General features: G+C 44.4%; 4 protein-coding genes across 4 annotated transcripts; all 4 read left to right on the top strand.

The window, feature by feature from the left end:
* Window positions 1–8: 8 nt before the first annotated feature.
* EAF01_007610 (uncharacterized protein) lies at window positions 9–1,751 on the top strand (the record flags this gene model as incomplete). The annotated part of the gene is made up of 4 exons (XM_038915866.1): window positions 9–143; window positions 223–356; window positions 411–865; window positions 915–1,751. 4 exons carry the CDS (start codon window positions 9–11, stop codon window positions 1,418–1,420), a joined length of 1,230 nt encoding a protein of 409 aa, XP_038768337.1. The 3' UTR covers window positions 1,421–1,751.
* A 699-nt stretch (window positions 1,752–2,450) lies between these two features.
* On the top strand, window positions 2,451–3,425 carry EAF01_007609 (uncharacterized protein; the record flags this gene model as incomplete). Its single annotated transcript, XM_038915865.1, has 1 exon — window positions 2,451–3,425. One exon carries the CDS (start codon window positions 2,451–2,453, stop codon window positions 3,423–3,425), a length of 975 nt encoding a protein of 324 aa, XP_038768336.1.
* A 414-nt stretch (window positions 3,426–3,839) lies between these two features.
* EAF01_007608 (uncharacterized protein) lies at window positions 3,840–8,836 on the top strand (the record flags this gene model as incomplete). Its single annotated transcript, XM_038915864.1, has 2 exons — window positions 3,840–4,727; window positions 4,778–8,836. 2 exons carry the CDS (start codon window positions 3,840–3,842, stop codon window positions 8,834–8,836), a joined length of 4,947 nt encoding a protein of 1,648 aa, XP_038768335.1.
* Window positions 8,837–9,749: 913 nt separating this feature from the next.
* On the top strand, window positions 9,750–11,239 carry EAF01_007607 (uncharacterized protein; the record flags this gene model as incomplete). Its single annotated transcript, XM_038915863.1, has 3 exons — window positions 9,750–10,408; window positions 10,460–10,918; window positions 10,987–11,239. The coding sequence occupies 3 exons, from the start codon at window positions 9,750–9,752 to the stop codon at window positions 11,237–11,239; spliced, it is 1,371 nt and encodes a 456-aa protein (XP_038768334.1).
* Window positions 11,240–11,906: the final 667 nt, after the last annotated feature.

The following is an 11,906-nucleotide window of genomic DNA, read 5'->3' as shown; positions in this document are numbered from 1 at the left end:
CCACAACCATGTTCTCGAGAGCATTGAAGGCACGATCTGCCGCACCTCTGCGCAGAAATGCCATTTCCAGAGCTGCTCTCGTAAAGAGAACGGTCACCACAGACGCCGCCTCCGCGCACGCCGATAAAGATGCTGTCCCTCAGGTAAGATTTCCTGTTGAGCTATCCCAATTGACTATTGCATACATGAAATGTGTATATTGATGATCCCCTCGGAGTATAGGAAGATGATAAACCATTCACATTACAATTGTCGGACGAGTCTTTCGAGACCTACGAGCTCGATCCTCCATCCTACACCATGGAGACCACCAAGAAAGAGTTGAAGCAGATGTATATCGATATGGTTTCTATGCGGTAAGAATATGATTTGGTATCACGACCGAACTTTCCGCTGATGGGAAAATTTAGTCGTATGGAAATGGCAGCCGATAGACTCTACAAGGAGAAGAAAATTCGTGGTTTCTGCCATTTGTCAACTGGTCAAGAAGCTGTCGCCGTCGGTATCGAACACTCTCTTACTAAGGAAGACGACATCATTACTGCCTACAGATGTCACGGTTTCGCTCTTATGCGCGGTGCTTCTGTAAAATCTATCATCGGTGAATTGTTAGGTCGTCGTGAGGGTATCGCCTACGGAAAGGGTGGTTCCATGCACATGTTCACCAAGGGCTTCTATGGTGGAAATGGTATTGTCGGTGCTCAAGTTCCAGTTGGTGCCGGCTTGGCTTTTGCTCATCAATACAATGGCAACAAGAATGTATCTGTTGCTTTGTACGGTGATGGTGCCAGTAACCAAGGTCAAGTCTTCGAGGCTTTCAACATGGCTAAATTATGGAAATTGCCAGTTCTCTTCGGCTGTGAGAGTAAGTATCTAATCTGACTATGAGGCTGAGTGTATACTGATCGTTTCAGACAACAAGTATGGTATGGGTACCGCAGCCAACAGATCCTCTGCTCTTACCGATTACTACAAGCGTGGTCAATACATTCCTGGTCTTAAGGTCAACGGAATGGATGCTCTCGCTGTCAAGGCTGCTGTTAAGCACGCTAAGGAATACGCCAACGCTGGCAACGGTCCATTGGTCCTCGAATATGTCACATACCGTTATGGAGGACACTCCATGTCCGATCCAGGAACCACATACCGTACTCGTGAGGAAATTCAACGTATGCGTAGCACCCAAGATCCAATCGCTGGTCTGAAACAAAAGTTGATTGAATGGAACGTTACAACCGAGGATGAGTTGAAGACAATCGACAAGGAGGCAAGAGCAAAGGTCGATGCGGAGGTTAAGGAGGCCGAAGAGATGCCTTTCCCAGACGCTACCCCACAAATTTTGTACGAGGATATCTACGTAAGGGGAAGCGAGCCTCAATACATGAGAGGAAGGACGAACGATGAGAACTACTATTATTAGGTTGTTGGTATTGGAGTTGGTAGATGGTAGATGGTTGGAAGGATTGGAAGAATGAAATGTATAGTATGAATGGCTGACGGAACGATCGAATTGTTGGCAGAACGTGGTATGATTGAATGATAGATGGGTGGTCAATGCTTGCAATTCTCTTCGTTCGCCGACTCACATGTTACACCTACCTCCACTACCCTGTCTTGGTTTCGTTTCGTTTACTGTAGTTGAGACGAATTGAGCGCATACCCTATTCTAATACTGATTGATACATCGTGTGGTCCTGAGGCACCTGGTGTTATTAAATCCATTGTAAGGTTCCTTCACCTCCCCTCCCACTCTGACCACTATCTCCTGGTCGTACAACACCTCCATACCCCAAGTGGGAGGAAGTCTTTTTTGAATGGTTCGTCATCCACCTGGTGGGACAGTGGGTGGAAAATTCATGCTCGACGATACGATACCAGAATATTATGGGAGATCAACCAAGTATTCACCTAACCTGCCTTGTTTTGGAAATGAGAGGTGTCCTTTCCATGATGTAAGTAGCGACGTCAAAACCTGAACTTGTGGCAGCTAGACGCGAGTCTAGAGGTAGTTTAGAGGTAATGGTTCATTTGGTACAAAGCTGACTGTCCAATCGGATACTAAGCTCAGCTTATGTAAACGCTGAGTTTTCGATTGCTTCATGCTAGTTGAACAGCAGGATGATCATTCTCTGGAATTTATACCTAGTTCCTTAGCTAGTATCACTGGTCGAGTTTACAAGAGTAATACTTTCAAGGCACTCCCTGTAGCTTCTCTTATTGCTGATTGAAAAAATTCGTCTAGGATTCTCTATTAATTCTTATTATATCTTCCTCATTATCTCTACTGACCTCTTCCTCGACAGCTTCCTTGACACCTTTTCAAAGCATTGAGATTCTCATCCTCGAAGCAGATCTTATCATCCGACTTTTAATCAATTACCATTCTAGAGCTTCCGCTGTCATTCTATTTCAAACACCGTTCGTTGTGCTCACACTACATCACATGAACCATGGCGACCTCGAGCACATCTACATATTTTGAAGATCTGCCCATCGAGCTTCGTTGTCCTATTATGAAGTCGGCTTGTTTCGAGCAACGAAATATCGATGTATCATTGCGTACACTCGAAATTGTCGCGACCTTGGGAGGACCTGAGTCGGTGACTGCTTACGCTGCAGGTTCACTGATTACCTACACTAAACCTCCACCGGTCCTACATGTTAACAAAGAGTTTAGGGCCGAAGCCCTCAAATATTATAGCCTTGTAGACTTTTCATGTCCAAGATATAGCGGTGCACTAAAGGGATCTCAGTTCTATATCAATTGGAAGACAGATAGATTGTGTTTCAGCTCAATGATTGATTTGATGGCTCGTGAACGAGGCTGGTATGGCCCAGGATTATCTCTGGCTGCCAACAAAGTACGCAAAATATGTCTGAAAAATGGCCTGAAAAATTTGGGCTGGAATATAGCAGACATTGAAAGTTTAAGGATAGTAGAAAACTATAGATTAAGCGCACATCAATCGACGGAAGTGATGCGTACACTTCCCTGGAGTCATCTGATTGACGAATTTGTTATCTTCTACAATAAAGGGACGGATAATTCCAATTCTAGAGGAGAAATTGTTAAATTTGGTTCGGCACCTTTAATTTTAAGTGGAAACAAAACATGGCTTGATGGTATACATTTCAATACAGCGAGGAACAACTTCCAGACGGGAAACGTTACGCAAGGTGCCGGTGCATTCTTCATTGATCATCTCGATGATCTTGATTGGCGATGGTGGTATGATCATGAGCTTTTGGGTCAAGAAACGACAATGCGTGCTTTCGAGCAGGGGCGAGAGGCAAGAAAAGCTGTGAATCGAGTGCGTCTTCTTTATAACGTTGAGAGAGTGGAGCCGCGACAATTTGAGCCGTCGGTTATAGTCCAGATTCCTAGATTACCTCCCTGCCTGATGGGGTCAGAGCCCCCATCCTGATCCTACTTGCTCGCATCTATTTTCTATGGACATGCCTAGCGAATGTCAATGGCTTTCTCTCACACAGTTTTACAATTGCATTGATGATACCCTTGGCATTGAATAAAGCTACATTGTTGGATTATGGCTGCTATGGCTATTTGAAAAGGACGATCAAAGGCGTGTGACCGATTCCGGTTCGTAAGACATTTCTTTGTAAGTACGATTTGATATACGGGAAACAGAACAATCAATCACGACTACGATTTTAGTGGCCGGATCAATTTAGAACTCAACAAAGGGGCCGCTATGCATAAAGCCAGCTATTCAATCTATGTCTAAACGGCAAATAATCGTTGCTGCAATCGATCGCCTTCTCGAAAAGTTTGTATCGCACACGTAACGTTTTCAAGTACAATAATAATTGGGTATAACATGACCGATATAACTGGACGCCGCAGACAAGATTCACCGCACTCAATACCAGGCTCGTTGACTTTATCAGAAGGGAGGACGCAAATTCTAAGTGGCAAAACAGAGGTTGGACGTAGTTTCAGCAGTCGCGACGCGGCTGATCTTTCGGGAACAATTCAAGATTCTGGTGAACGGCCTGCAATGCGTTCGCAAGATTTTGCTGGTGGTCTTGGTGGTAGAGGTGGTCCTGCATTACCGGGAACGGGAGATGGTGAGAATGATTTGTCTGGCATTGGGAGACCGGCTGAGGGTACAGGACAGCCGAGTCCCAAACCTGCGGAGGCTGATAAGGATCTGAAATTCAAGATCACTCCTCCTGCAAAACCAAAGCCACAGGTATTGGACATTTCACAGTTCAAGAATCCAGATGGCTCTTATGATATGGCTAGAATACAAGCTGTGGTATCGACTCGGGTTCAGACTGGTATTCGGGAAACGAGAGCGGAGCGTCGGGCCCAAAGGGCTCGGGGCTCCACGGTTTCTGTGCCAGCAATGAAACCCCTCGATACTTTGCAAGCAACGAAACCTTTGGGTAGGGAAGAAGAAGCTTACCCTTCGCAAGGTGGTAGATCGAGCGGGCGAGGTGGACAACAACGGAGACCGCGAGGAAATCTTAATCTCTCCCCTATTGCTGAAAGAAATTCGATGGGTAGTAAAGAGACGGAAAATCCCGAAAGTCAAAAGAAGACTGTTTCACCTGGAGATGGTGAGGATTTGGAGACTGGGAAGGTAGATTCGGATAAGGGAAAACGGTCTGCCGTGGAGCCTGTAGCAGATGATGACGGCAGCTTATATAGTGCATCTCCTCCAAGACACCCGGTTCCAAAGCCTTTACCGCATGGTTCGAATGTAAGTAAATCTAGCACACGCTTCGCAATTACACGTGCTGACCTAAGTAGACTTCTCCAGGCCGAAAAGAAAAGTATCGTAGATGGGCTGCCGAGCCTGCAGATCCACCGACTGTCGAAGAAAAGTTCCAGGAATGGGTGGACCGTGGTAGAAGCTCCGAAGGTAAAACCGCAGCTCAAGAACTCGAAGCGTGGGCACAAAATGATCTATATGATGCACGCGAAAAACATCTGGCATGGCTTTTTCAACAGAGAAGTGCAGCGAGTCGCCAGCTCAAAATTGGAACCGAGCAGAGCAAACTACCCCAGTTGGAAAACGTCATCATCCAGTGCACGCTTAGTATCAAAGAAGCTATCAGGTTGGAAGAAAAACGGCAAAATCGGAATGCTTTCAGAAATAATGTGAAGTTAGAAACAAATGTTTTGGTGAAACGCATATTGGAGGAAGTACTTCAAGAAATGGATCGCGAAATCGAAGTTGATGAAAAGGTCGAACAAGTAAAACTCCAGATGCATTTGCGTCCCGATTCCGTTTGGAGAAAGGCGTTTGATATGATGCCTGCCGAGCGAGCGGCGCTAGATATACAGGCTGGACATCACTTCGCGGCACCTGCACAACAACCATCACCTATGGTACTTCGAGAGTCTTTCGCCGAACAACTTCTGAGAGATAAATGGGAAAAAGAAGATGCGCCTGAAGAACTTGAAGATCTTTTTGATCATATTGGTACATTCTCCGATTCGCAAGAGAGAGACACATATTGGGAAGCTTTCCAAGATATTCGTCGAGCCATATTACTCCAAAGAAACAAGGAATTGACGGACCTGTGGAAACAACAAGCGGATGAGGTGAAAGCCGATCGACAAGATGCTTGGCTGAAATCGGAAGCTGAAGCTGAGAAAAAGCTATTGAAATTACGTCAACTTGATAAACCAAATAAGGAAGAAGAGGAGGCAAAGAAACGTCACTTTACGGACACTCTAGCGGCAAAGGTAGCAAAGAACAAGGTTGAGGATGTGGAAATGGGTAAGAAGCTTGAGGATATTGAGGGGGTATGTGATCCGCCAAACGTACCACCGGTGGCAGGGCAAAGAAAACGGACGGATATTTCTGGACTTTTGGCAGCTCTTATAGGTAGGGGAGTTTATATACCTGAACCAGCTACACAAGGCGAAAAGGATTCAGGAAGAAAAGGTCTACTCAATGTCCGCACAGCGCCTAAAGCAGCTGGAGACATTGGAGAAGCTGAGGCAGCTGCAGCCGTTAATGTATCTTTGGCTCCGAGAGATTCCGCGGAAACAGAACCTCGAACAAATTCAACCGAGGAAGAAGAGAAGATACCACTTCCTGAACCACGTCCTGGTTCGCCCTTTAGAGCTGAAAACTCTCTTTCGCCGATTCAAGAACAAAGAACAAGTCTCACTTTTGAAACGGATCGTGAGGTTGCAGATTTCTTGGAATATATGGCGATGGTAAGACATAACGAGGAGGTAGTCAGGACAGGAGAAGGCGAACCTATTGATCCAGAGTTGTTGTTGGAAAAAGAAAAGACGGTGATGGATTCCGGTCCGATTGACCCAGCCGAAGAGGAAAAAAGTCAAAAGCGGATTCAAGCCGCGAAGAAAAGATTAGAAAAAATTGTTGCTAGACTGGAGATGCCCAAAGAGGAGCTAAAGGCTCTTGAGGAAAAGGAGCGCAAGCAAAGGAAAATGGCCAGAGAGAAGAAAGATCGTGAAGAGGCGGCTGCCTGGGAAGAAGCTGAAAGACTCAGGAAACAAGAATTGGAGGATGCGGAGACAGCGAGAGGTAAGGCCGAAGCTGAAGAAAAGGCAAAGGAGGAGGAGAGAAAAAGAAATGAAATTGCCAAAGGGAATAAAGCCGAGGAAGAGAGGAAAGAGAGAGAGAAAATGGAAATGGCGGTCAGAGATCAGATCAATAAGGAGAGAGAAGAGAAAGCGAAAGCGGATAAAATTGCAAGGGACAAGATGGCTAAAGATTTGAAAGACAAGGAGGAGAAGAAGAAGCCAGATTCCCCAACAGGTTTTGCTGGAGATATCTTGGCCAAGATAAAAAATGATCTCCTGGCAAAAGCTGGAGGAGTCGATCTTTCCAAACCAGCAGGTGAAGCGAAGCCAAAGCAGGAAAACAAGGATCTTGATGATTATATAAAAGAGATCAAACGCAAACTTGAAGAGGAAGGACGTGCGCGGAAAGAGAATACGGGTAAGGGCAAGGACAAGCCTGAGGAAGGTACGGCAAAGGACAAAGACAAGCCTGAGGAAGGTACGGCAAAGGACAAGGACAAGCCTGAGGAAAATCCACCTGCTGAGACTGACTCTGCCAAAAAAGCACTCATTGAGAAGGATAATAGAGAGGAAGCCGCCCGCAGAAGAGAAATGGAGCGAAAAGATCTCGAGGCTGCCAGAGTACGAAATGAAGAAGCGGAAGCGAAAAAGAAATTGGAAGCGGAGGTAAGAAAGAAAAGGGAGGCGGAGACGGAGGCGAAAAAGAAATTGGAGGCGGAGGCGGCAAAAGATAAACCGACGGTAGACTACGCAGCCAGAGACAAAGCCGAGCGCTTAGCACGCGAGGAACGAGAACGTGAAACGAGAGAACGCGAAACGAGAGAACGTGAAACGAGAGAACGTGAAACGAGAGAACGTGAAACGAGAGAACGTGAAACGAGAGAACGTGACCGCTTAGCTCAGGAGAGAGCAGATGAATTAAAAAATAGACCAGCGCCGACTGCGGAGCAAAAAGCAGAAGCTGAGAGAAAACGTGCAACGATAGAAGATGAGAAGAAAAGACGGGACAAAAAAGCACGAGATGAGGAGGTCGAAATCCAACGGCAAAAGGACCAACTTGCAGAAGAACGTAAGGCTAAAGAGACTAAAGATAAGGCGGAAAAGGAACAACTTTGGATTGAGGAGGAGAGAAGGCAATTAGCGGAAGGTCTGCGTGAGCAGAAGCGGAAAGAGCGCGAAGAAATGGAACGTGTGGAGCAAGCGGAGAAAAATCGATTAGCAGAAGAAGAAATGAATCGTCTGTACAACGAGCTTCAACGTGAGAAATATCAGCAGCAGAAGGAGAAAGATCGAATGGAAAGAGAAAAACGTGATCGGGAAGAACGTGAAAAAAATGAACGTCTAGAGAAAGAGAAGAGAGATCGAGTGTCGCAAGAAGAAAAGGATCTTAAGCAGAAAGATCTCGAAGAGACTACACGTTTGAAAAAAGTGGAGGAAGATCGACTGGCCCGCGAACGTATAGCGAAGAAGCGGAAGGAAAAAAAGAGTGAAAGATCAGTAAGAGTAGAAACTCTCGGGTCAGAAACAAAAGATCCTGATCTCAGAAAGAAGAGAAAGGAACGTGAAAAGAAAGAGAAGGATAAAAGAGTCGAAGAGTTAGCTGCAGCAGCTGCACTTGCAAATAGGGCTGCAGGAGGTGGACTTTTCCAAAACATCGCCAACAGATTAAATTTTCCCGATCTGTCCTGGTTGACTCCCAGAGGTCCTACACATTTGCAAGTAAGACCTGCTGCAGATATAGCTTCCAATCCTCCATCTCCATCTGTTCATTCTCCTGTTCCGGCTGACTACGAGTTGGCCCCTGATTCTATAGCTTGGATGCACGCTTATGCTGCCAAGGCTCCTGCTCGCAGAAAAATCAGTCTCAATCTTATGATTTTCACTTCTGCGAAACATTATTTGCCGGATGCGACACCGCCGCATTATTTGGCCTGTCATGATATTCCGGTAGTGTGGAATGTGTCGCAGTTGAAACGACATCTTTCGGCGATCGTACAGAGGGCGAAGGTGGGGGGGAAGAAAACTATGAAGTTGAGGATTGAGAGGAGGTGGTTGAAGAATGGGAGTAGGACGTTATTGGAAGAGGGGTTTAGGGATTGGGAAAGTGCGGTGGTAGTTATGGTGGAGGAGGGTGAGAATGTGGAGGAGGGGGATTGGAAAGAGTGTGTTAGGGAGGCGGATGGAATGGCGGGCTGGATAGAGGGTTGGCCTGGGAAGGGAGAGCTGAGTATGCCGGGGGATAGGAAGGCTTGGTTGGCGGAGGCGTTTGAGGGGGTTTTTGAGGGTCCGTTGATTGGGAAGTAGAGGGAGTAGCGGTGATGATTTTGATGCTTTGTGATTCGGTTATGGATGAGGTATATTCCGTTATTGCAATGAAATTTGGTCTCGTTTGTTCAAGTATGTAGTTTATCAAAGTTTGTTCATAAAATTGTTCTTTTGATAATCAGCAATTTATCTCTAGTTGAAATTGATGTGACTTGATTTCTTCAAATCAAAATGCAACTGTCCCAAAGATGTCATTCTTTTCAATAGTGATTTAATACGACTCTTCTGTTGGTATTTTCTTTTTAGTCTTGATTGATTGCATTCTTTACTAGCGTATAGATGAAGCTTCCCAAACCTCTTTTATTGGAGATCGATTTCCCCTCCTCCCTTCAAGGAGTATTACAGTGATAGTTATTAATACAAGAGTATATTTCAATACAAATTCCCTCAAGTTAGTAGGATTCATCCAAAGTACAGTGAATGATCTCAAGTTGTATGTTATAGCTAGGTAGCTGTACTGGATGAGCGAGGGTGCTAAACTAGTAATATTACAAAATGTTAATTTTCTAGAGTGGTGAGTAGAAAGAAATATAGAATATCATACTACAGCACCTTTTGCTAAGTGCTTTTTTGTATGCCTAGGTAGGTATATATCAATTGAATCGATACTCGAAGGAAGTATTCATCATTTTCTTACTACTAACATGAAGAAAAAAAAGTGAATTGTCGCTCACATGATTGACGAAATAAGACCATAGATTCTCGCTTAAAAATCTAATTTGCTCAAGCTCTCTCAAATAAAATTAGCAAGGCTTGTCAGATTTCTCAATCCAAATTTTCAACATCTTGTATTCCTGACTCTGATAAATTCGATAGGTTATGTTGACAGCCACACCCTTGATACTTCTTCAAATTGAACACAGCTTTTAAATTGGAATTACTACCACCAGCCATGTCTTCTACCCAAAATATTGCTTCTCCTGACAAGGATCGCAAACCTTCATTAAGAACTCGAGTTTCAAAACAACCTGATGTTAAAGAACCATCCAATTCGGCTCAAAGATCCCTTCGGCCGCTTCTTAAACAACCCATGGCTACTACCGGAACAGGTGCCGCGTCTCTAATTAATACTACGGCCACAACATCAGCAACTGCTAACACAGTCGGAAAGTATCGATCAATTTATCCAAAGCTGGATACGGAACCGATCCCAAGTGAATCTTTGGAACGCATAGCGATATTTCCCACCCGTCCCTTTTCTTCTTTCTCACTCAAAAAGAAGACAAAACTTTGCAAAAAGGCCCCACGACTTTCAAAAGAGCTCCCACCTTCAGTACTAGAGAGACAAGCGATCTCTAGATCATCTTCTTCCATTGCAAATCCTACAAAAAAGTCCGTAAAGGCTCACGATAAGCAGGCAGCTGCTACTTTAGCCACACCATCTATCTCTCCTCTTACTCATAATACAAGTCATACTATCGATTCTGTGGACGAGGATAAAAAGCCAGCTACAAAAACAACAATGGCATTAAAACAATCTAAAGGTCCATCCTGGGTCCCATCTCAGAACAGCAACAAGCGTAGTCGCGAGAAGTTCGAGGAACCCGAGGAGTAAGTGATCTTTCCCACTATCATCATTCCTCACATCTAACAATTTCACAGAAAGAATTACATGATTAGTTGTGGTCTCGGCGGTCAACTAGACGATTACGCAACATTCTACTTCCCAGAAACCGTTTTTAGAGCCATACTCGAGCTCGTACCTCTCTTTCGAAAATTTCGCAAGCCTTACTCCAAATACGTCTATATCCGCGGATACATGGCTTCATCTTCCAGAGTTATCATTCAATGTCTTACTCAGGGTACAATCATGCCGCTTGAATTACATAAACCAGGACGAGCTGAAGGTCTTTCCAATTACCATTTCGTACGTACGTATATTATGGCGAGTGATTTTAACCTCCCTCTATTGTGCGATAAGCTTATGGATTCGGCTACGAAAGAGTTTTGGGGCAGTAGTGAAGAAGCGGTTATCTTACCGGATATTCGGGACTTGCATACTGTTTACTCGCAAACGGAGCAAGGTAATCCTTTGAGAAAGCTTTATATTGCAGTCTTTTAGTACGTTCCCATAACATCTTCCTCTCCCCTTCCCTCAATCCTTGAACACACAATAACACAAAATTAAGCTGGCTCTTGACCTCTGATGAATGCAACCAAGACACAGGCATCCCTAAAGTTTCCAGCACCGAGCTTTGGAATCTCCTCTCTCGCTCTGAAGATGCTGGTGTAGACTATATCGACTACTGCAGAAGCCAAATCGCAGTTCGTGGAACTCGTCAGCATCCTCTTGATCCACGAAAATGGAATTTATGCGAATTGCATCAGCATTTTTCATATGAGGATTGTCCTAATTGGATTAAGAGTCCTAATGCGGTCTAGATCATAATTGAACTTGCGGCGTTGAGGATTCACTGGCAGGATAATTTTAGGTAAACTGTACAGTTTGTAGATATTTCGAGAGAATTCGACGGTATGGAGTGATCTAAGATCAATATCCGCAACTTGGAAATTCTTGGTGTAATATGAAGTGGGTTTCTGATACCTTTGATGGGGGATGATAGTTACATGTTTCATGAAGATATTCCATCTATGCTTCTACAAGCATACGGAGTTGCAACGGTTTAGAAACCCCTGTTGCATTTCTGCAGATAGTTTTTGTTTCCAAATTGAATAAATTTCTTAAAGTATGCTTCTTTTAAGATTTACTTACATTCTTTTGCTTCTTTTGCTTCTTTTGCTTCTAGCTGACTATCATATACCGGCTTTTTCTCTAAAATGTTTGAAACCGGATCTTGGTGGCATCTCGTCCATGCTCAGAGTGATGTTAGAATTGAGAGGAGCGTCAAGAATTGAGAATAATAAGGGCAATTTATGTTTCACACAATTATAAGTTAAAGAATCAAACTCTCTTGAGTGACAGAGCACACCAATAGATACTTCAGCGTTTGGTACTCCAGCTTTCAGTAAACATCACTCTATTACAGGTTGTATAGGTTATAAAGTTTCATGTACTGCTGCGTCACCCGAAAATGCTTTGGTCAGTCAA

Source organism: Botrytis porri (assembly GCF_014898465.1).
Source record: "Botrytis porri strain MUCL 3234 chromosome Unknown BPOR_010, whole genome shotgun sequence".
Lineage (NCBI taxonomy): Eukaryota > Fungi > Ascomycota > Leotiomycetes > Helotiales > Sclerotiniaceae > Botrytis > Botrytis porri.
This window is presented reverse-complemented; position numbering and strand designations above follow the sequence as displayed.